The 22066-nt window shown below is 56.8% G+C and overlaps 1 protein-coding gene across 1 annotated transcript in view; it reads left to right on the top strand.

Moving 5' to 3' along the window:
- ECPAS (Ecm29 proteasome adaptor and scaffold) overlaps positions 1-22066 on the top strand; it is a 134960-nt gene that overhangs the window by 103258 nt on the left and 9636 nt on the right. The window contains 12 exon segments of the mRNA XM_076071678.1: positions 1531-1620; positions 2889-2955; positions 5136-5227; positions 6086-6152; positions 7067-7291; positions 8911-9122; positions 10293-10336; positions 11469-11661; positions 12071-12206; positions 18607-18712; positions 20118-20206; positions 21823-21894. Of these exon segments, the coding sequence (XP_075927793.1) occupies positions 1531-1620; positions 2889-2955; positions 5136-5227; positions 6086-6152; positions 7067-7291; positions 8911-9122; positions 10293-10336; positions 11469-11661; positions 12071-12206; positions 18607-18712; positions 20118-20206; positions 21823-21894 (1393 nt within the window).

Below are 22066 nucleotides of genomic sequence, written 5' to 3'. Positions count from 1 at the left end.
AAGGTTTTTTGCACGCACATATGTAGAGTCGTCGTATGGAGACGTGACGTCATGTGCGCGGTGAGGCGCGATGACGTCATGTCACCTGGGGGGGGGTGGGGGGGGTACTTAAGGGTGGATCCGGTGACGAAAGCGGGGTCGTTGTGTGGAGCCCGGGATGGAGAGCGTCTCAAGAGATAGCCAGGGGGAGGGCTGAGATGAGTCTGCAAGGGCCGGCTAGGCTAACGTGGAGCGCCGCTCTCCTCGGTCAATGCCCCCGTCCCGACTGGAGTGAGAGCCAAGAGGTAGCCCGGCTAGCGGTAAGATGGAGGCCGTGGGGCCCGTGAAGGACCCAGTGTAGGGACACCTACTTCCCCGGCGTTATTAAACCGGTTGCGAAAGCCCCCTTACCTGGAAACCTGCCTCCGAGTCGTCATTCACCACGCAACACATATACAACCACGTGCGCCCGCCCCGCCGCGCGTGTGTGCACCGTGCGTGTGCTATGTGTTTACCACGTGCAACGAGCAGCGTGCACCCCCGTGCGTGTACGCTGCGCTGTGTGTGCAGTGCCTGTCTGTGTGTGTGCAGTGCCTGTCTGTGTGTGTGCAGTGCCTGTCTGTGTGTGTGCACGCCGTGTGTGTGCACGGTGTGTTGTGTACACGGTGTGTGTGTGCCACGTGTTTACCCCGCGTGTTCTCCCCGTGTGTTTACCCCGTGTGTGTGTGTACACAGTGTGTGTGTGCCACGTGTTCACCCCGTGTGTGTTTACCCCGTGTGTGTACACGGTGTGTGTGTACACAGTGTGTGTGTGCCACGTGTTCACCCCGTGTGTGTACCCCGTGTGTGTGTGTACACCCCGTGTGTGTACACTGTGTGTGTGTACACGGTGTGTGTGTGCCACGTGTTTACCCCGTGTGTTTACCCCGTGCAGGTGCACGGTGTGTGTTTACCCCGTGTGTGTGTGTACACGGTGTGTGTGTGCCACGTGTTCTCCCCGTGTGTGTGCCACGTGATTAACAATCACCGTGCGTGTACCCTGCGTGTGTGTACACGGTGTGTGTGTGTGCCACGTGTTCACCCCGTGTGTGTACCCTGCGTGTGTGTACAGTGCCTGTCTGTGTGTGTGCACCCCGTGTGTGTGCACGGTGTGTGTGTGTACACGGTGTATGTGTGTGTACACGGTGTGTGCCACGTGTTTACCCCGTGTGTTCTCCCCGTGTGTTTACCCCGTGTGTGTGTGTACACGGTGTGTACCCCGTGTTCTCCCCGTGTGTGTACCCCTTGATTAACAATCACCGTATGTGTACCCTGCGTGTGTGTGTACACGGTGTGTGTGTGCCACGTGTTCACCCCGTGTGTTTACCCCGTGTGTGTGTACACGGTGTGTGTGTACACGGTGTGTGTGTACACGGTGTGTGTGTGCCACGTGTTCACCCCGTGCGTGTACCCCGTGCAGGTGCACGGTGTGTTTACCCCGTATGTGTGTGTACACGGTGTGTGTGTGCCACGTGTTCACCCCGTGTGCGTGTACCCTGCGTGTGTGTGCAGTGCCTGCAGTACGTGGATGAGCGAGTGCTCGCTGAGCTCATGCCCCGTCTCTGTGAGATGCTACGCAGCGGCGTGGGGCTCTCCACCAAGGCAAGCGCCGCGGTGCCTCGGACATGTTAGCTCCCTCGCCGAGTACACAGGAGGTCGTGGATTCCATCCCGACGCCTGCTGTCGATTTGGAGTTTGCGGTGTCTCTCTCATCATCATCACAGTTGCGAGATGTTAACTACCTCGCCGGGTACACAGGAGGTCGTGGGTTCCATCCCAATGCCTGCTGTAGATTTAGTGTTTGCGGTGTCTCATCATCATCACAGTTGCGAGATGTTAACTACCTCGCCGGGTACACAGGAGGTCGTGGGTTCCATCCCAACGCCTGCTGTAGATTTAGTGTTTGCGGTGTCTCATCATCATCACAGTTGCGAGATGTTAACTACCTCGCCTGGTATGCAGGAGGTGTAGTGGGTTCCATCCCGACCCCTGACGACGCCTGCTGCTGCTGCTGTATATTTGGAGTTTGTGGTGTCTGATCATCATCATCACAGTTGCGAGATGTTAACTGCCTCGCCTGGTATGCAGGAGGTGTAGTGGGTTCCATCCCGACCCCTGACGATGCCTGCTGTACATTTAGTGTTTGCGGTGTCTCATCATCATCACAGTTGCGAGATGTTAACTACCTCGCTGGGTATACAGGAGGTGTAGTGGGTTCCATCCCGACCCCTGACGATGCCTGCTGTACATTTAGTGTTTGCGGTGTCTCATCATCATCACAGTTGCGAGATGTTAACTACCTCGCCTGGTGTACAGGAGGTGTAGTGGGTTCCATCCCGACCCCTGACGATGCCTGCTGCTGCTGCTGTATATTTGGGAGTTTGCGGTGTCTCATCGTTGTGAAGCGTGTTGGGTCAGGGGTGCCGCTGTTTGTTGTATAACTCCGAGGCTGCGCGGGGCGCTGGGGCGGTGGGGCTCTGCGTGCCGTCGTCGTCATCATCATTATCGTCGTCGTTGATGTCCTCATCATCGTCATCATTGTTGACGTCGGGCGTCGTCATCGTCGTTGTCGTCGTCGTCGTCGTCATTGTCGTCGTCGTCGTTGTCATCATCGTCGTCATCATCGTCGTCGTTGTCATCGTCGTCGTTGTCATCGTCATCATCGTCATCATTGTCATCGTCGTCATCATCGATGTCATCGTCATCGTTGTCATCGTCGTCGTTGTCATCGTCATCATCGTCATCATCGTCATCATCGTCGTCAACATCGTCATCATCGTCGTTGTCGTCATCGTCGTCGTCGTCATCGTCGCCGTCGTCGTTGCGTGGCTGAGGAAGCTGCGGCCGTGTCCGCTCGCTGTGCTCGGCAGGGCGGCTCGGCTCACGTGGTGGTGGCGCTCACGGCGCAGTGCCCGCAGGACCTCGCTCCGTACGCAGGTAACTACGGCGGCCGCGACATCGTGACCCACTGTACGCACGCACGCACGCACGGCGAACTTCTTTCGCCCCGTACGTAGCCAGCCGCGCCAATCGGAGGTGCGGGGGAAGGACAGCAAACTAAACGCTTCAAGTAGTTCTAAAGAAATTAGTTTTCAATCTGCAGAGCTCCAGTGGCTGCCTGATAGCGGAAGGAAGAGCGTTCCAGACGGCCGCAAAAGCGCATCTGAAAACGCCGCGATGCGGTGTGTCAGTACACGGGTTCTCTGTGTGATGAGTCAATGGGTCTCTATGTTAGAGTCTGTGGGTCTCTATGTTAGAGTATGTGGGTCTCTATGTTAGAGTCTGTGGGTCTCTATGTTAGAGTCTGTGGGTCTCTATGTTAGAGTCTGTGGGTCTCTATGTTAGAGTCTGTGGGTCTCTCTGTTAGAGTCTATGGGTCTCTATGTTAGAATCTATGGGTCTCTATGCTAGAGTCTGTGGGTCTCTATGTTAGAGTCTGTGGGTCTCTATGTTAGAGTCTATGGGTCTCTATGTTAGAGTCTGTGGGTCTCTATGTTAGAGTCTATGGGTCTCTATGTTAGAGTCTGTGGGTCTCTATGTTAGAGTCTATGGGTCTCTATGTTAGAGTCTGTGGGTCTCTATGTTAGAGTCTGTGGGTCTCTATGTTAGAGTCTGTGGGTTCTATGTTAGAGTCTGTGGGTCTCTATGTTAGAGTCTGTGGGTCTCTATGTTAGAGTCTGTGGGTCTCTATGTTAGAGTCTGTGGGTCTCTATGTTAGAGTCTGTGGGTCTCTATGTTAGAGTCTATGGGTCTCTATGTTAGAGTCTGTGGGTCTCTATGTTAGAGTCTGTGGGTCTCTATGTTAGAGTCTGTGGGTTCTATGTTAGAGTCTGTGGGTCTCTATGTTAGAGTCTGTGGGTCTCTATGTTAGAGTCTGTGGGTCTCTATGTTAGAGTCTGTGGGTCTCTATGTTAGAGTCTGTGGGTCTCTATGTTAGAGTCTGTGGGTCTCTATGTTAGAGTCTGTGGGTCTCTATGTTAGAGTCTATGGGTCTCTATGTTCGAGTCTATGGGTCTCTGTGTTAGAGTCTGTGGGTCTCTATGTTAGAGTCTGTGGGTCTCTATGTTAGTGTCTGTGGGTCTCTATGTTAGAGTCTATGGGTCTCTGTGTGAGTCTGTGGGTCTCTATGTTAGAGTCTGTGGGTCTCTATGTTAGTGTCTGTGGGTCTCTATGTTAGTGTCTGTGGGTCTCTATGTTAGAGTCTATGGGTCTCTGTGCGTGTGCGTTGAACTTCTTTACGTACGTAGCCAACCGCCCCAATCGGACGTGCGGTGGAAGGACATCAAACTAAGCACACAAAAAGCAGTTGTGGTGGTGGTGGTTGCAGTTGTTGTAATCATTGTGGTGGTGGTGGTTGTGGTAGTTGCGGTTGTAATCATTTTAGTGGTGGTTATGGTGGTTGCAGTTGTTGTAATCGTTGTGGTTGTTGTAATCGTTTCGGGTTGCGGTCGTTGTGGTATTTGTGGTGTTTGTTATCGTTGTGGTGGTTGTAATAGTTGTGGTTGTAATCGTTGTTATGGTTACGGTGGTTGTAATCATTGTGGTTGTGGTGGTTGTGGTTCCAATTATTGTGGTTGCGGTGGTTGTGGTTCTAATCATTCCGGTTGCGGTTCTTGTAATATTGTTTGCAGTGTTTGTAATCGTTGCGATGGTTGCAGTTGTTGTAATCGTTGTGGTTGTTATAATAGTTGTGGTGGTTGTAATCGTTGTGGTTGTGGTGGTTGTAATCGTTGTGGTTGTGGTGGTTGTAATTGTTGTGGTTGTTATAATAGTTGTGGTTGCGGTGGTTGTAATTGTTGTGGTTGTAGTGGTTGTAATTGTTGTGGTTGCGGTGGTTGTAATTGTTGTGGTTGTGGTGGTTGTAATCGGTGTGGTTGTGGTGGTTGTAATCATTGTGGTTGTTATAATAGTTGTGGTTGCGGTGGTTGTAATAGTTGTGGTTGTAGTGGTTGTAATTGTTGTGGTTGCGGTGGTTGTAATCGTTGTGGTTGTTATAATAGTTGTGGTTGCGGTGGTTGTAATAGTTGTGGTTGTAGTGGTTGTAATCGTTGTGGTTGTAATCGTGGTTGCGGTGGTTGCAGTTGTAATTGTTGTGGTTGCGGTGGTTGCGGTTGCAGGAAAGCTCATGGTCTCTCTGCTCAACGGCCTCTCCGATCGCAATGACGTCGTGCGGAAATCGTACGCAATCACCCTGGGTCACCTAGTGAAGGTGAACATCACCACCACCATCGTCACCATCAACGCCACCACCATCGTCACCACCAGCATCACCACCATCATCACCATCAACACCACCATCGTCACTATCAACGCCACCACCATCGTCACCACCACCATCACCACCATCATCACCATCAACACCACCATCGTCACCATCAACACCACCACCAACGTCACCATCAACACCGCCACCATCGTCACCATCAACACCACCACCATCATCACCATCATCACCACCATCATCACCATCAACACCACCACCATCGTCACCACCAGCATCACCACCATCATCACCATCAACACCACCATCGTCACCATCAACACCACCACCATCGTCACCATCAACACCACCACCATCGTCACCATCAACACCACCACCATCGTCACCATCAACCCCACCATTACCACCATCACCACCATCAACACCACCATCATCGTCACCATCATCACTATCATCACCACCATCGTCACCATCAACACCACCACCATCGTTACCATCGTCACCACCACCACCATCACCACCATCATCACCATCATCACCACCATCGTCACCATCAACACCACCATCATCACCATCAACACCACCACCATCATCACCATCAACGTCACCATCGTCACCATCACCACCATCAACACCATCATCATCATCACCACCATCAACACCACCATCATCATCACCATCAACACCACCATCATCATAATCTCGACCTACCTCTTTCACAACCCCCCCCCCCCCCCGTATCCCCCGTACCCCCACCCCCCCCCCCCCCGTGACCCACGTACCCAATGCGTTCTGTATCCCCCACACCCCCGTATTTCCATCGCCATCCCCTCCCCCCCAACTCAGGTGTCAAAGGACAGCAGCGTGGAGAAGCTGTTGAAGAAACTCTCCGACTGGTACCTGGACAAAGACGGTAGTGCCGCCCGGCCTCGCGCATTCGCACTCCGCGTCCATTCTGAAGGATCTCGCGCTCGGCGCGTCTCAGCGACGCTTCCCGTGGCCCTGCTACAAGTCCACAGTCAGGGATTTCACGCGGCCCTGATTTGTGTTCTCCCCATCTCCCTCCCCGCCCCCCTCCTCTCTCTCTCTTCTCCTGCTCCCCTTCCACCACCTCCACCATTCTCCCCCTACCGCCACCTCCTTTCTCTGCCACCACCGCTTCCTCCATTCTCCCTCCACCACCGCCACCACCACCTGCTCCTCCACCACCACCACCACCATGTCCACCCTTCTGCCCCTACCACCACCTCCACTTTCTCCATTCTCCCTCCACCATCACCACCACCATGTCCACCCTTCTGCCCCTACCACCACCTCCACTTTCTCCATTCTCCCTCCACCACCACCACCACCTGCTCCTCCACCAACACCACCATGTCCACCCTTCTGCCCCTACCACCACCTCCACTTTCTCCCTCCACCACCACCACCACCACCATGTCCACCCTTCTGCCCCTACCACCACCACCGCTTCCTCCATTCTCCCTCCGCCACCACCACCTGCTCCACCACCACCACCACCACCATGTCCACCCTTCTCCTCCACCCACCGCCACCACCACCACCACCTCCTTTCTCTACCACCATCACTTCCTGCATTCTCCTTCCCTCCCATTACTCCCCCTCCCCTCCACCCTCCCTCCTCCTCCCTCCACCCTCCTCCCTCCACCCTCCCTCCACCCTCCACCCTCCCTCCTCCCTCCACCCTCCACCCTCCTCCCTCCGCCCTCCTCCCTCCACCCTCCCTCCACCCTCCTCCTCCCTCCACCCTCCCTCCACCCTCCTCCCTCCACGCTCCTCCCTCGGCCCTGCTCCCCGCACCCCCAGACGCGTCTCTGCGCTCTGCGTGTGCGCTGGTGGTCCACGCCGTGTCGCAGCACAGCCCCGACGCCCTCAAGCAGCACGCGGCGCTCGCACTGCCCCTCGCCTTCCTGGGCATGCACGAGGGCGGAGACGCCGACGCGGGCGGCGGCGGCGGCGGCGGTGGCGGCGGCGGTGGCGGCAACCCCAATGGCCGACTGTGGACTGACGTGTGGCAGGACAGCGTGCCAGGTGCCCGGCTCGCGATCGGCGTTGGCGGATTGAGCGTGTCGTGTAGGCGTGATTGTGTGTGTGTGTCACGTAGGCGTGCGTGTGTGTGTGTCGCGTAGGCGTGCGTGTGTCGTGTAGGCGTGTGTGTGTGTGTGTGTCGCGTAGGCGTGTGTGTGTGTCGTGTAGGCGTGTGTGTGTGTGTGTGTGTCGTGTAGGTGTATGTGTGTGTCGCGTAGGCGTGTGTGTGTGTGTCGCGTAGGCGTGCGTGTGTCGTGTAGGCGTGTGTGTGTGTGTGTGTCGCGTAGGCGTGTGTGTGTGTCGTGTAGGCGTGTGTGTGTGTGTGTGTGTCGTGTAGGTGTATGTGTGTGTCGCGTAGGCGTGTGTGTGTGTGTCGCGTAGGCGTGCGTGTGTGTCGTGTAGGCGTGTGTGTGTGTGTGTGTGTCGTGTAGGTGTGTGTGTGTGTGTCGCGTAGGCGTGCGTGTGTGTGTGTGTGTGTCGCGTAGGCGTGCGTGTGTGTGTGTGTCGCGTAGGCGTTTGTGTGTCGCGTAGGCGTGCGTGTGTCACGGGAGCGATAGTGTAGCGGTTAGCGCTACGCTGCCCTACAAACCCGGCGACCCGGATTCGATTCCCGCTCACGGCCAACGCCGGTGACGATTATTTGAACCGGTCCTGGGCCTCCCCTAGGTCGACTCGGCCTCAAATGAGTACCTGGTGCGGTGTGTAAACATTGCCGCTGGGGAGACAAAGGCGGCCGGGCGTGGTGCTGGCCACCCATCCCCGAGTGTGTACCGTTCCAGCCTTTATAGGTGCTCGCTAACAGCACTTGCCCCAACAGTCTGTTAAGGCTATACGGGGGATCTTTGTCTTCGTTGTGTGTGTGTGTGCGTGTATGGCGCCCTAGTGCTGTCCCCTTCTGCTCAAAGTGCTGCCCCTTCAACTCCCGTAACAACCACCACCGCCGCCTCCACCACCGCCACCGCCGCCACCGCCACCGCCACCACCGCCGCCACCACCGCCACCACCACCACCACCGCCACCACCACCACCACCACCACCGCCACCACCACCACCGCCGCCACCGCCACCACCGCCACCACCACCACCACCGCCACCACCACCACCACCACCACCGCCACCACCACCACCGCCACCGCCGCCACCGCCACCGCCACCACCGCCGCCACCACCGCCACCACCACCACCACCACCACCGCCACCACCACCACCACCACCACCGCCACCACCACCGCCACCGCCACCACCACCACCACCACCACCGCCGCCACCACCACCGCCACCACCACCGCCACCACCACCACCACCGCCACCACCACCACCACCGCCACCACCACCACCACCACCACCGCCACCACCACCACCGCCACCACCACCACCACCACCACCGCCACCACCGCCACCACCACCGCCACCACCACCACCACCACCGCCACCACCACCGCCACCACCGCCGCCGCCACCACCACCACCGCCACCACGCCCATTAAACTCCCTGGCTCTCCCGGCCATCTTCTCTCCTCCTTCGTCTCCTCTCCCGCATCATCTCCCCATCCCCCTCTCCCTTGGTCTCCTCCTCTTCCTCCCTCCCTCCCTCCTCCTCCCCCCCCGCCCTGTCGGAGCAGGCAGCTCGGGTGGCGTGCGCCTCTACCTGCCGGAGCTGGTGGGCATGTGCCGCGTGGCACTGCACTCGCCGTCCTGGCAGCTCAAGGCCCAGGGGGCGGCGGCGCTGGCGGCCGTCGCGCGGCTCCACGCGCCGAGCCTCGGCAACCCCTTCCTGGGCCTCGTGCTCGAGGCCCTGCTGCAGGGCCTGCAGGGCCGCACCTGGGCCGGCAAGGTGAGGGCCCCCCTTGGCGAGCGCGGCCCCCTGGGGTAGTGGGTGGCAGGGGAGGGGGCGGGGGGCGGTTCGTGCCAAGCGCCCCGCCCCCACCTCCACGCCACGCCCCACCACCACGCCCCACCCCACCCCACCCCCTCCCCACCCCACCCCCCACTCCCTATCTCCTACCCCACCCCCCCACCCCGCCCCCACTCCACGCCCCACCCCACGCCCCACCCCACTCCACGCCCCACCCCACCCCACCCCCTCCCCACCCCACCCCACCCCCCACCCTGCCCCCACTCCACGCCCCGCCCCCCACCCGCCCCACCCCCCACCCTGCCCCCACTCCACGCCCCGCCCCCCACCCCACCCCCACCCCCTACCCCACCCCACCCTCACCCCCTCCCCACCCTCACCCCCTCCCCACCCCCCCCCGCAGAGTTGGGGTTGGGTGGTTCACACCAGGGACGCTCACTGGCGGTGAAGGAGGGGGCCCCGGTTGCCCCCGAAATCCGTCGCCCGTTCGGCTTGATAGGCCGGGCTGCGCGTCGCGTTATTGACAAACGCCTCGGGTTGGGGGGGGTCTTTGGTTGTTGGTGATTGTCTGTACGTTAAGAGACGCCTCCCGATTCCTCCACCCCCCCCCCCCCCCCACTTACGTGGAGAACCGTCGGCGCGCTGTTGCCGGGCTTTGTGTGCTTGCAGCAGCAACGCCACTCTGGCCGTCGCCTGACGAGGCTGGTTGTTGTTGTTGTTGTTGTAATTGCCGGCGAAGCGTCACGGCTGCTCGAATTGTAAGTGAGTGTGGGTTTACTCTGCAGCGCACACACACGCGCGCGGTGTGCGTGCGTGTGTGTGTGTGCTGCACTGGTAACGAATCGCCACGTGCTGTCTGCGTGACAAAATCCTACTGGCTGGCCCGCGTCGGGTGGTGGCGGGTTTAACGACGCATTTTGATATCTACGCGACCCAACCCCAAAAGATCCTCTGTCATGGATAATACCGGAACACGAAAGCCTCCTCCGCGTTGAACAACAACAACAACAACAACAAAAAGCCTCCGATCAGCACGGTTGGCTACGCACGGCGAGAAAGAAGCTCAAGGTACGCCTCGCGATGGATTCAACGGACGACCCACCGCCCCCATCCCCCCCCCCCTCACTCGCTTGCCTGTGTCCCCAACAGGAGGAGCTGCTCAAGGCGATAGCCGGAGTGGTCGCTGCGAGCAGGTGAGGAGGAGGAGTAGGAGGAGGAGGAGGAGGGACCTCCCGCATCTCGCGATCGTTTCGCGACTTCCTCCGGCGACGCTCGGTCCTCGCTGTAGTTTGTGTACCCCGATTGCGTGTCACGTGTCACGTGTCACGGTAGACCCGCGGCTCCCCCTCTCCTCCGCCCCCCCCCCTGCCCCCCCCCCGCCCCCCTGCTTGATTCGTGGGGGGGGTTGGCTACGATCCGATTTTCTGCTCCATTATTCGTCAGTGGCGGGGGGGGGAGAGGAAAAACATTCCGTGACGATTCATTGCATTGCCGGAGGGGGGGAGGGTCAATGGTTAGAATTCGAGAATGTTGTTGTCCGTCCGGAGGTTCATGGCTGTAACACTTTGGCACGCGTCACGACCGGGGGGGGTTTCTGCGAGTTTCCCGAACCGCGTCCGTCCGGTGCTCGCCCGGCTACGCAACTGGGCTCCCGATTGTTGGATGAATGCGTCGCGAGGTCGCACTCGTTTACACACGCGGAGTGCTTTGCCGCGAGACCTTGCTTCGTCCTGTCAAGTCGGCACGCACGATGGTCCACGTGAACTTACGGTCATCCTTGCAGGCGGCGGCCTTTGGCTCGGCCATCGAACGGATTTGGCTTCTGCTGCCATCTGGAACGCCTTTCTGATATTCGGAAGCGGCTGGGGCCATGTGCGCTTTTAAATCGTCATCTACATTGAAAACTCATTCCTTTAGAACTTCCTTTTGTGTTTAGTTTGTTGTTCATCCCCCTGCCCCGCCCGCGCGCCTCTGATGACCGTGGTTGTCTACGTGCGGTGCGACAGAGTTTCAACATGCAGTAGAACCTTGGATTGCGAGTATAATTCGTTCCGGAAACGTGTTTGTAATCCAAAGCACTCGTATATCAGTTGTGATCACGTGACGCTCGGCAGTACAAAGCGTGTATACGTACTACTACTCGTATTGCAAGACCCTCGCTCGTTTATCAAATTGATATTTATTTCATAATTTTTGCTCGTCTTGCAAACACACTCGCAGACCGAGTTACTCGCAGTCCAAGGTTTTACTGTAGTTACAAGTTTACTGAGTACCCCACCACCACTCCCCCCCCGCCCGCCCGCCCGCCCTCCCAACACCTGGCAGTGATGAGCTGAAGGAGACACACCCCGACCAGCCGAGTCTGGAGGTCGTGTTGGATTCCCTGTTCAAGGAGGCTCGCAAAGACAACGTGGCATACAGGACGGCCGCCCTGGCCTGCCTGTCGGACGTGCTGCAGTCCACGAGGGAGGATCGCTTCGCCGAGCTCGCCCAGATCGTCTTCCCGGTGCTCGAGAAGGTGCGTCCATCGCCTCGACCACCCTTCCCGTCTGCCCCTCCCGTCCCTTCACCTAACACCGCGTCAAATGTTTTACCAGGTGAGCCCCCCCACTGAGCCATGCAGCTCTTTTTCAGAAGCGACCTGGCACACAAATGGTAGCTCATCGAAGTGGCTTAGCGCCGTGTGGGAATTTACAGCGGCCAAACAATCCGTGAACGCCGTGTGGTGTCACTTCTAAACGTGGAGGGGAAAAACAACGGAGGAACCGGATGAAAAAATCCACGCGACCACCACGAGGAGAGAGAGAGATACACCGGAAACTCCAAATATACAGCAGCAGCAGGCGTAGTCAGGGTCGGGATCGAGCCTAAGACCTCCTGCATACCAGGCGAGGGAGATAACATCTTGCACCACCCCTGGTTTCCAGGCATGCGCGGGCGAGAACGTGATCTCGACGGAGGCGGAAGATGACGAGAAATCTGACAAGGACAGGCAGCAGGAGCTCGTGTCGGCCATGTTCCAGAGCCTGGGCAAGGCCTGGCCCGACAACCCCACGACTCAAGGTACAGTGACCCCTAGAGTGACTCAAGGTGCAGTGACCCCTAGGGTGACTCAAGGTGCAGTGACCCCTAGAGTGACTCAAGGTGCAGTGACCCCTAGGGTGACTCAAGGTGCAGTGACCCCTAGGGTGACTCAAGGTGCAGTGAACCCTAGGGTGACTCAAGGTGCAGTGACCCTTAGAGTGATTCAAGGTTACAGTGACCCCTAGGGTGACTCAAGGTGCAGTGACCCCTAGGGTGACTCAAGGTGCAGTGACCCCTAGAGTGACTCAATTTGCAGTGACCCCTAGGGTGACTCAAGGTGCAGTGACCCCTAGGGTGACTCAATGTGCAGTGACCCCTAGCGTGACTCAAGGTACAGTGACCCCTAGGGTGACTCAAGGTGCAGTGACCCCTAGGGTGACTCAAGGTGCAGTGACCCCTAGGGTGACTCAAGGTACAGTGACCCCTAGGGTGACTCAAGGTGCAGTGACCCCTAGGGTGACTCAAGGTGCAGTGACCCCTAGGGTGACTCAAGGTGCAGTGACCCCTAGGGTGACTCAAGGTGCAGTGACCCCTAAGGTTACTCAAGGTGCAGTGACCCCTAGGGTGACTCAAGGTGCAGTGACCCCTAGAGTGACTCAATGTGCAGTGACCCCTAGGGTGACTCAAGGTACAGTGACCCCTAGAGTGACTCAATGTGCAGTGACCCCTAGGGTGACTGAAGGTGCAGTGACCCCTAGGGTGACTCAAGGTGCAGTGACCCCTAGGGTGACTCAAGGTGCAGTGACTCCTAGGGTGACTCAAGGTGCAGTGACCCCTAGGGTGACTCAAGGTGCAGTGACCCCTAAGGTAACTCAAGGTGCAGTGACCCCTAGGGTGACTCAATGTGCAGTGACCCCTAGGGTGACTCACCGTGCAGTGACCCCTAGGGTGACTCAAGGTGCAGTGACTCCTAGGGTGACTCAAGGTGCAGTGACCCCTAGGGTGACTCAAGGTGCAGTGACCCCTAGGGTGACTCAAGGTGCAGTGACCCCTAGGGTGACTCAATGTGCAGTGACCCCTAGGGTGACTCACGGTGCAGTGACCCCTAGGGTGACTCAAGGTGCAGTGACTCCTAGGGTGACTCAAGGTGCAGTGACCCCTAGGATGACTCAAGGTGCAGTGACCCCTAGGGTGACTCAAGGTACAGGGACCCCTAGGGTGACTCAAGGTACAGTGACTCCTAGGATGACTCAAGGTGCAGTCACCCCTAGAGTGACTCAAGGTGCAGTGACCCCTAGGGTGACTCAAGGTGCAGTGACCCCTAGAGTGACTCAAGGTGCAGTGACCCCTAGGGTGACTCAAGGTGCAGTGACCCCTAGAGTGACTCAAGGTGCAGTGACCCCTAGGGTGACTCAAGGTGCAGTGACCCCTAGGATGACTCAAGGTGCAGTGACCCCTAGGGTGACTCAAGGTGCAGTGACCCCTAGAGTGACTCAAGGTGCAGTGACCCCTAGGGTGACTCAAGGTGCAGTGACCCCTAGAGTGACTCAAGGTGCAGTGACCCCTAGGGTGACTCAAGGTGCAGTGACCCCTAGGGTGACTCAAGGTGCAGTGACCCCTAAGGTGACTCAAGGTACAGTGACCCCTAGGGTGACTCAAGGTGCAGTGACCCCTAGAGTGACTCAAGGTGCAGTGACCCCTAGGGTGACTCAAGGTGCAGTGACCCCTAGGGTGACTCAAGGTGCAGTGACCCCTAGAGTGACTCAAGGTGCAGTGACCCCTAGGATGACTCAAGGTGCAGTGACCCCTAGGGTGACTCAAGGTGCAGTGACCCCTAGGGTGACTCAAGGTGCAGTGACCCCTAGGGTGACTCAAGGTGCAGTGACCCCTAAGGTTACTCAAGGTGCAGTGACCCCTAGGGTGACTCAAGGTACAATGACCCCTAGAGTGACTCAATGTGCAGTGACCCCTGGGGTGACTCAAGGTGCAGTGACCCCTAGGGTGACTCAAGGTGCAGTGACCCCTAGGGTGACTCAAGGTGCAGTGACCCCTAAGGTTACTGAAGGTGCAGTGACCCCTAGGGTGACTCAAGGTGCAGTGACCCCTAGAGTGACTCAAGGTGCAGTGACCCCTAGGGTGACTCAAGGTACAATGACCCCTAGAGTGACTCAATGTGCAGTGACCCCTAGGGTGACTCAAGGTGCAGTGACCCCTAGGGTGACTCAAGATGCAGTGACCCCTAGGGTGACTCAAGGTGCAGTGACCCCTAGAGTGACTCAAGGTGCAGTGACCCCTAGGGTGACTCAAGGTGCAGTGACCCCTAGAGTGACTCAATGTGCAGTGACCCCTAGAGTGACTCAAGGTGCAGTGACCCCTAGGGTGACTCAAGGTGCAGTGACCCCTAGGGTGACTCAAGGTGCAGTGACCCCTAGAGTGACTCAAGGTGCAGTGACCCCTAGGGTGACTCAAGGTACAATGACCCCTAGAGTGACTCAATGTGCAGTGACCCCTAGGGTGACTGAAGGTGCAGTGACCCCTAGGGTGACTCAAGGTGCAGTGACCCCTAGGGTGACTCAAGGTGCAGTGACTCCTAGGGTGACTCAAGGTGCAGTGACCCCTAGGGTGACTCAAGGTGCAGTGACCCCTAAGGTAACTCAAGGTGCAGTGACCCTAGGGTGACTCAATGTGCAGTGACCCCTAGGGTGACTCACGGTGCAGTGACCCCTAGGGTGACTCAATGTGCAGTGACCCCTAGGGTGACTCACGGTGCAGTGACCCCTAGGGTGACTCAAGGTGCAGTGACTCCTAGGGTGACTCAAGGTGCAGTGACCCCTAGGATGACTCAAGGTGCAGTGACCCCCTAGGGTGACTCAAGGTACAGGGACCCCTAGGGTGACTCAAGGTACAGTGACTCCCAGGATGACTCAAGGTGCAGTCACCCCTAGAGTGACTCAAGGTGCAGTGACCCCTAGGGTGACTCAAGGTGCAGTGACTCCTAGGGTGACTCAAGGTGCAGTGACCCCTAGGATGACTCAAGGTGCAGTGACCCCTAGGGTGACTCAAGGTACAGGGACCCCTAGGGTGACTCAAGGTACAGTGACTCCTAGGATGACTCAAGGTGCAGTCACCCCTAGAGTGACTCAAGGTGCAGTGACCCCTAGAGTGACTCAAGGTGCAGTGACCCCTAGGGTGACTCAAGGTGCAGTGACCCCTAGGGTGACTCAAGGTGCAGTGACCCCTAGAGTGACTCAAGGTGCAGTGACCCCTAGGGTGACTCAAGGTGCAGTGACCCCTAGGATGACTCAAGGTGCAGTGACCCCTAGGGTGACTCAAGGTGCAGTGACCCCTAGAGTGACTCAAGGTGCAGTGACCCCTAGGGTGACTCAAGGTGCAGTGACCCCTAGAGTGACTCAAGGTGCAGTGACCCCTAGGGTGACTCAAGGTGCAGTGACCCCTAGGGTGACTCAAGGTGCAGTGACCCCTAAGGTGACTCAAGGTACAGTGACCCCTAGGGTGACTCAAGGTGCAGTGACCCCTAGAGTGACTCAAGGTGCAGTGACCCCTAGGGTGACTCAAGGTGCAGTGACCCCTAGGGTGACTCAAGGTGCAGTGACCCCTAGAGTGACTCAAGGTGCAGTGACCCCTAGGATGACTCAAGGTGCAGTGACCCCTAGGGTGACTCAAGGTACAGTGACCCCTAGGGTGACTCAAGGTGCAGTGACCCCTAGGGTGACTCAAGGTGCAGTGACCCCTAGGGTGACTCAAGGTGCAGTGACCCCTAAGGTTACTCAAGGTGCAGTGACCCCTAGGGTGACTCAAGGTACAATGACCCCTAGAGTGACTCAATGTGCAGTGACCCCTGGGGTGACTCAAGGTGCAGTGACCCCTAGGGTGACTCAAGGTGCAGTGACCCCTAGGGTGACTCAAGGTGCAGTGACCCCTAAGGTTACTGAAGGTGCAGTGACCCCTAGGGTGACTCAAGGTGCAGTGACCCCTAGAGTGACTCAAGGTGCAGTGACCCCTAGGGTGACTCAAGGTACAATGACCCCTAGAGTGACTCAATGTGCAGTGACCCCTAGGGTGACTCAAGGTGCAGTGACCCCTAGGGTGACTCAAGATGCAGTGACCCCTAGGGTGACTCAAGGTGCAGTGACCCCTAGGGTGACTCAAGGTGCAGTGACTCCTAGGGTGACTCAAGGTGCAGTGACCCCTAGGGTGACTCAAGGTGCAGTGACCCCTAGAGTGACTCAATGTGCAGTGACCCCTAGGGTGACTGAAGGTGCAGTGACCCCTAGGGTGACTCAAGGTGCAGTGACCCCTAGGGTGACTCAAGGTGCAGTGACCCCTAGGGTGACTCAAGGTGCAGTGACCCCTAGGGTGACTCAAGGTGCAGTGACCCCTAGGGTGACTCAAGGTGCAGTGACCCCTAAGGTAACTCAAGGTGCAGTGACCCTAGGGTGACTCAATGTGCAGTGACCCCTAGGGTGACTCACGGTGCAGTGACCCCTAGGGTGACTCAAGGTGCAGTGACTCCTAGGGTGACTCAAGGTGCAGTGACCCCTAGGGTGACTCAAGGTGCAGTGACCCCTAGGGTGACTCAAGGTGCAGTGACCCCTAGGGTGACTCAAGGTACAGTGACCCCTAGGGTGACTCAAGGTGCAGTGACCCCTAGGGTGACTCAAGGTACAATGACCCCTAGAGTGACTCAATGTGCAGTGACCCCTAGGGTGACTCAAGGTGCAGTGACCCCTAGGGTGACTCAAGATGCAGTGACCCCTAGGGTGACTCAAGGTGCAGTGACCCCTAGGGTGACTCAAGGTGCAGTGACTCCTAGGGTGACTCAAGGTGCAGTGACCCCTAGGGTGACTCAAGGTGCAGTGACCCCTAGAGTGACTCAATGTGCAGTGACCCCTAGGGTGACTGAAGGTGCAGTGACCCCTAGGGTGACTCAAGGTGCAGTGACCCCTAGGGTGACTCAAGGTGCAGTGACCCCTAGGGTGACTCAAGGTGCAGTGACCCCTAGGGTGACTCAAGGTGCAGTGACCCCTAAGGTAACTCAAGGTGCAGTGACCCCTAGGGTGACTCAATGTGCAGTGACCCCTAGGGTGACTCACGGTGCAGTGACCCCTAGGGTGATTCAAGGTGCAGTGACTCCTAGGGTGACTCAAGGTGCAGTGACCCCTAGGGTGACTCAAGGTGCAGTGACCCCTAGGGTGACTCAAGGTGCAGTGACCCCTAGGGTGACTCAAGGTGCAGTGACCCCTAGGGTGACTCAATGTGCAGTGACCCCTAAGGTAACTCAAGGTGCAGTGACCCCTAGGGTGACTCAGTGTGCAGTGACCCCTAGGGTGACTCAAGGTGCAGTGACCCCTGGGGTGACTCAAGGTACAGTGACCCCTAGGGTGACTCAAGGTGCAGTGACCCCTAGGGTGACTCAAGGTACAGTGACCCCTAGGGTGACTCAAGGTGCAGTGACCCCTAAGGTAACTCAAGGTGCAGTGACCCCTAGGGTGACTCAACGTAGGGTGACTCAAGGTGCAGTGACCCCTAGGGTGACTCAAGGTGCAGTGACCCCTAGAGTGACTCAAGGTGCAGTGACCCCTAGGGTGACTCAAGGTACAGTGACCCCTAGAGTGACTCAAGGTGCAGTGACCCCTAGGGTGACTCAAGGTGCAGTGACCCCTAGGGTGACTCAAGGTGCAGTGACCCCTAGGGTGACTCAAGGTGCAGTGACCCCTAGAGTGACTCAAGGTGCAGTGACCCCTATGGTGACTCAAGGTGCAGTGACCCCTAGGGTGACTCAAGGTGCAGTGACCTCTAGAGTGACTCAAGGTACAGGGACCCCTAGGGTGACTCAAGGTGCAGTGACCCCTAGGGTGACTCAAGGTGCAGTGACCCCTAGGGTGACTCAAGGTGCAGTGACCCCTAGGGTGACTCAAGGTATAGTTACCCCTAGGGTGACTCAAGGTGCAGTGACCCCTAGGGTCACTCAAGGTACAGGGACCCCTAGGGTGACTCAAGGTACAATGATCTCAACCTGTCACCGGGTGTGACCCGGGCCGGCGTTGATTTGGCACCGGACAATCAGAATCTTTATTTAGACTCGAGGAGGAATCCGATGAGCTATGAAGCTCTTTTGTGTCACAGATGTCCAGTAGGCTGCGGGTCAGCATTGTACTACAGTTCTTAGGGCGGTGCGGTAACCACTACGCTCTCCGCTCCCCCACACGATCATACAAAGACACTGACACGCACATGGACGCCCACCCCCCTCGTGGCACCGTGCCGGCCTTCATAGGCGCCGCCACTTGCAAAACAGCACTTGCCCCAACAGTCTGTCGAGGCTATACGGGGGGGGGGGGGATCTTTGTCTTTCTGCCCATGTCTTGTCTTTGTGTCTTGTCTTTGTGTCTGCATGTGTCTGTGTGTGTGCGCACAGGAAGGTTTCGTGTTGATGTGTGCAAGTTCATGTGCAGCAAGGTGAAGCTGAGCCACTGGAAGCTTCAGGTGGTGGTGCTGCAGGCGATGAAGAAGTACACGGAGAGGTAAAAAATCCGCTCGGTCGTCGTCGTCAGCAGCAGCCGCGGTCAATCCGCTGGTGGATGAAATCCTAGCCCAGACGTCGCCATCTTGTTATTGTTATTGACACCTTTGTAGGCGCCGTGTTTGTGCTTGTTGTCCGCGTTTTTAACTCGTTCGCCGTGTGAAATTGGCATAGACGCACACAAATAGACAAACGTTACATGTCCCGTAATAAGTTACCGTGTCTCCTGTACCGTACTTACCACTCCAATCTCGAAGACTCTGCATGGGGTGATGATGGGGGGGGGGGGGGGTGGTGCAGAATTGGGAGGTGGTTTATGAGCCCTCAACGGGCACCACAACGCGGCCATTTCAGATGTGCTCCTGGGGCCGTCTGGAACGCTCTTTCTTCCGATATCAAGAAGCCACTGCAGCTATGCACTTTTAAATTTAAATACACCTTTCGTGCGTTTCGTTTGTTGCCCTTCCCCCGCACCTCCGATGAGTGCGGTTTGCTACGTACGGTGCGAAAGAAGTTCAACGCGAGTGCATCTCGCGGTTCTGCGATGTAATAAATCCAACTGGCGCCCGTGCACGCACTCACATCATCTGCTCCATCTCCACGGCGGACGAAAAAACCTCCCGCACTCGATTCCATTTCTTGGCTGCCACTCCAGAATCAGAATCTTGATTGAAGAGTGTAAGGGATCCCGATGGGCCATGAGGCTCTTCAACAGAGATGTCCAGTCGGAGCACGGGGTCAGAAACAGCTACGCCACTGCTCCCCACAACAACGCACGGATCTGATGCACCCCCTTCCCACTCTCTCCCCCCACTTCCCCCCCCACTACCCCCCCACTCCCCTCCCCATCCCCTCCCCCAGCCCCCCCACTCTCCTCTCCCGCCCTCTCTCGCCCCCCACTCCGCCCCCACTCCCCCCCCACTCCCCCCTCTCCCCCCCCTCTCGCCCCCCACTCCCCCTTCCCACTCTCTCCCCCCCCCACTTCCCCCCTGACCCCCCTCCCCACTCCCCCTCCCCTCTCCCCCCCACTCCTCCCACCTCCCACAACTCCCCCTCTCCCCGCTCTGGCCCCCCACTCCCCCTCTCGCCCCCCACTCCCCCTCCCCTCTCCCCCCCACTCCCCCTCTCGCCCCCCACTCCCCCACCCCTTGCATGTCCCCTTGTCGTGTGGACATCTGTGAAGAAGAGCTTTACAGCTCATTGGATTCCCTCCACTATATATATAAAAAAAACATTGCGACTCTGAAACCAATTATTTTTTTATTCAAATTTTCTGTCTTCTTTTGGTTCTTTCGGTAAAGTCACGTGACTTTACCGAAAGAACCAAAGACGATGAATCCTTGCAGTCACGAAAGCTTTAAATCGAAATCTAATTTTCTGATTTCCGTGTGCTGCCGTGCGTGCAGGCTGTCCCTGCTGAGTTCGGAGCACAAGGACGCCGAGGCGCTGACCGAGATCCTTCAGCAGATGCTGCCTGCCCTCACCGTACCCTTAGGTGTGTGATGCCTTGCACACGTTGCGGCCGTACAAACATCGCGCCCCTTGGCTTTGACATCCCTCCTCCCTCCTGCCTCCTCCTGCCCCCTCCCCCCTCCTCAAAGACACCGGGTGGTGTAACCATCATCAACCGCGTCAGGACATCATCAACTGCAGGCCGACGCGATCCACAGCTGTGCGGTTGTGGCGATGCGACCCAAACTATGGACCATGTCGTAAATTCATAGAGGCAACGTAGAGATGTATGGAGACGCGCAGAGACGCACAGAGACACACCGAGATACTCGCAGAGATGCATAGAGACTCATTGATATACGGAGATGCATTAAAGCTGATTATCAGCGGTGCGATTGTGGTCATATGTCCCAACACTGTGGATCATGTAGTAAATCGATAGACGCATAGCGATGTAGAGAGACGCACAGAAATACTGACAGATATACATAGAGATAAATTAAAGATAATTATCAACAGTGTGATTGTGTATTCTTGGTTCTTTCGGTAAAGTCACGTAGAAGGGAAACAATAAAATTATTTAAAAAAAAACCGCCACTTTTTTCAAATTTTCTTGTTGTGGTTTTCACACCTGATGATGATTGCTTGTGTTGCAGTCGAAACGTCGTGAGAATTTTATTTTTTATATTTTTCTTATTTTATTGTTTCCCTTCTACGTGACTTCACCGAAAGAACCAAGAATATGAATCCCTGCAGTCACGAAAGCTTTAAATCAAAATTTAGTGTGATTGTGGTCATATGTCCCAACACTGTGGACCACCTAGTAAACCCACTGTGGCCTGAACAACAGAGGAGGAGGATCAGCAATACTCCACGATCTCTCTCTCTCTCTCCTGAAGCCCCCTCTCGTCTTGGCTTAGCTTAGACCTCGCCACTGAGAGGGGAAGAGGATGCGGATAATGCGAAACACTTCGATGCAAATATCTGCAGATTAGTTTTGTTTACCTGCGTAGGGTGAGGGTGAAGACGTGGAATGCTCCGTCTTGTTTTTATCGTTTGCATCCTGCGAGTGGTCGGGTATGCTCGCCGATGTGTTTTGAATATTTGTTTGATGCTGGAGGAACCCGATGAGCCATGAAGCTCTTTTTCACAGATGTCCAGTAAACTATAAACTATTTTTTTGTATTTTATTTTACCAAATAAGGCCCACTGAGCTATGTAGCTTTTTTTCAGAAGTGACCCGGCCATCGCAAGTGACAGCTCAACGAGAAGTGGCTTATCACGTGTGGGAATTTATTCTAAATGTGATCCTGGTGAGGCTGGTTGTTGTAATTACCGGCGAAACGTCACGGCTGCTCGAGTTGTCAACGAGCGTGGGTTTTCTCTCCCCGACACACAACCGGTGCGTGTGCCGAACTGGTAACGAATCGTCCACGTTAACCTTGCAAAGTTGGCCGTGCCGGGCGGTGGCGGGTTTAACGACGCATTCATGTTACACGCGATGCAACCCAACAAACAAACAAAAAACCACTCCATTCTCGAGGGCACATCGCAAACCGCAAAAGCAACCAATCGCGCGTCCGGCAAGGTTGGTCGCGAACGCCCAAACGTCGTGACATCGAACGGACTGGTGTCGTCGTGTTCCCCATTTGTTCGCAGAAAACAAGAGCTATTCCTCCGTCAGGAGCGAAGCTCTCGACGTTTTGGAAATCGTCTTGACCAAACTAAAAGGTGAGAGCCCCCCCCCTTTTTAAAAAAAAAAAAAAAAAATTGTATTTTTTTTTATCGAGCGAGCGAGCCCAACCAAACCTGTTGACGGGTTCCGCCCGTCGCTGGCGATGCCGGCACCTCCCCTCGCCCATCGCTTTCCTCCTTCCGCCAGACCAGGGGTCGGGAACCTTTT

The sequence above is a fragment of the Petromyzon marinus genome, chromosome 1 (genome assembly GCF_048934315.1).
Source record: "Petromyzon marinus isolate PM22_M1 ecotype Great Lakes invasive population chromosome 1, UKy_Petmar_22M1.pri1.0, whole genome shotgun sequence".
NCBI classification, from domain to species: Eukaryota; Metazoa; Chordata; class Hyperoartia; order Petromyzontiformes; family Petromyzontidae; genus Petromyzon; species Petromyzon marinus.
This window is presented reverse-complemented; position numbering and strand designations above follow the sequence as displayed.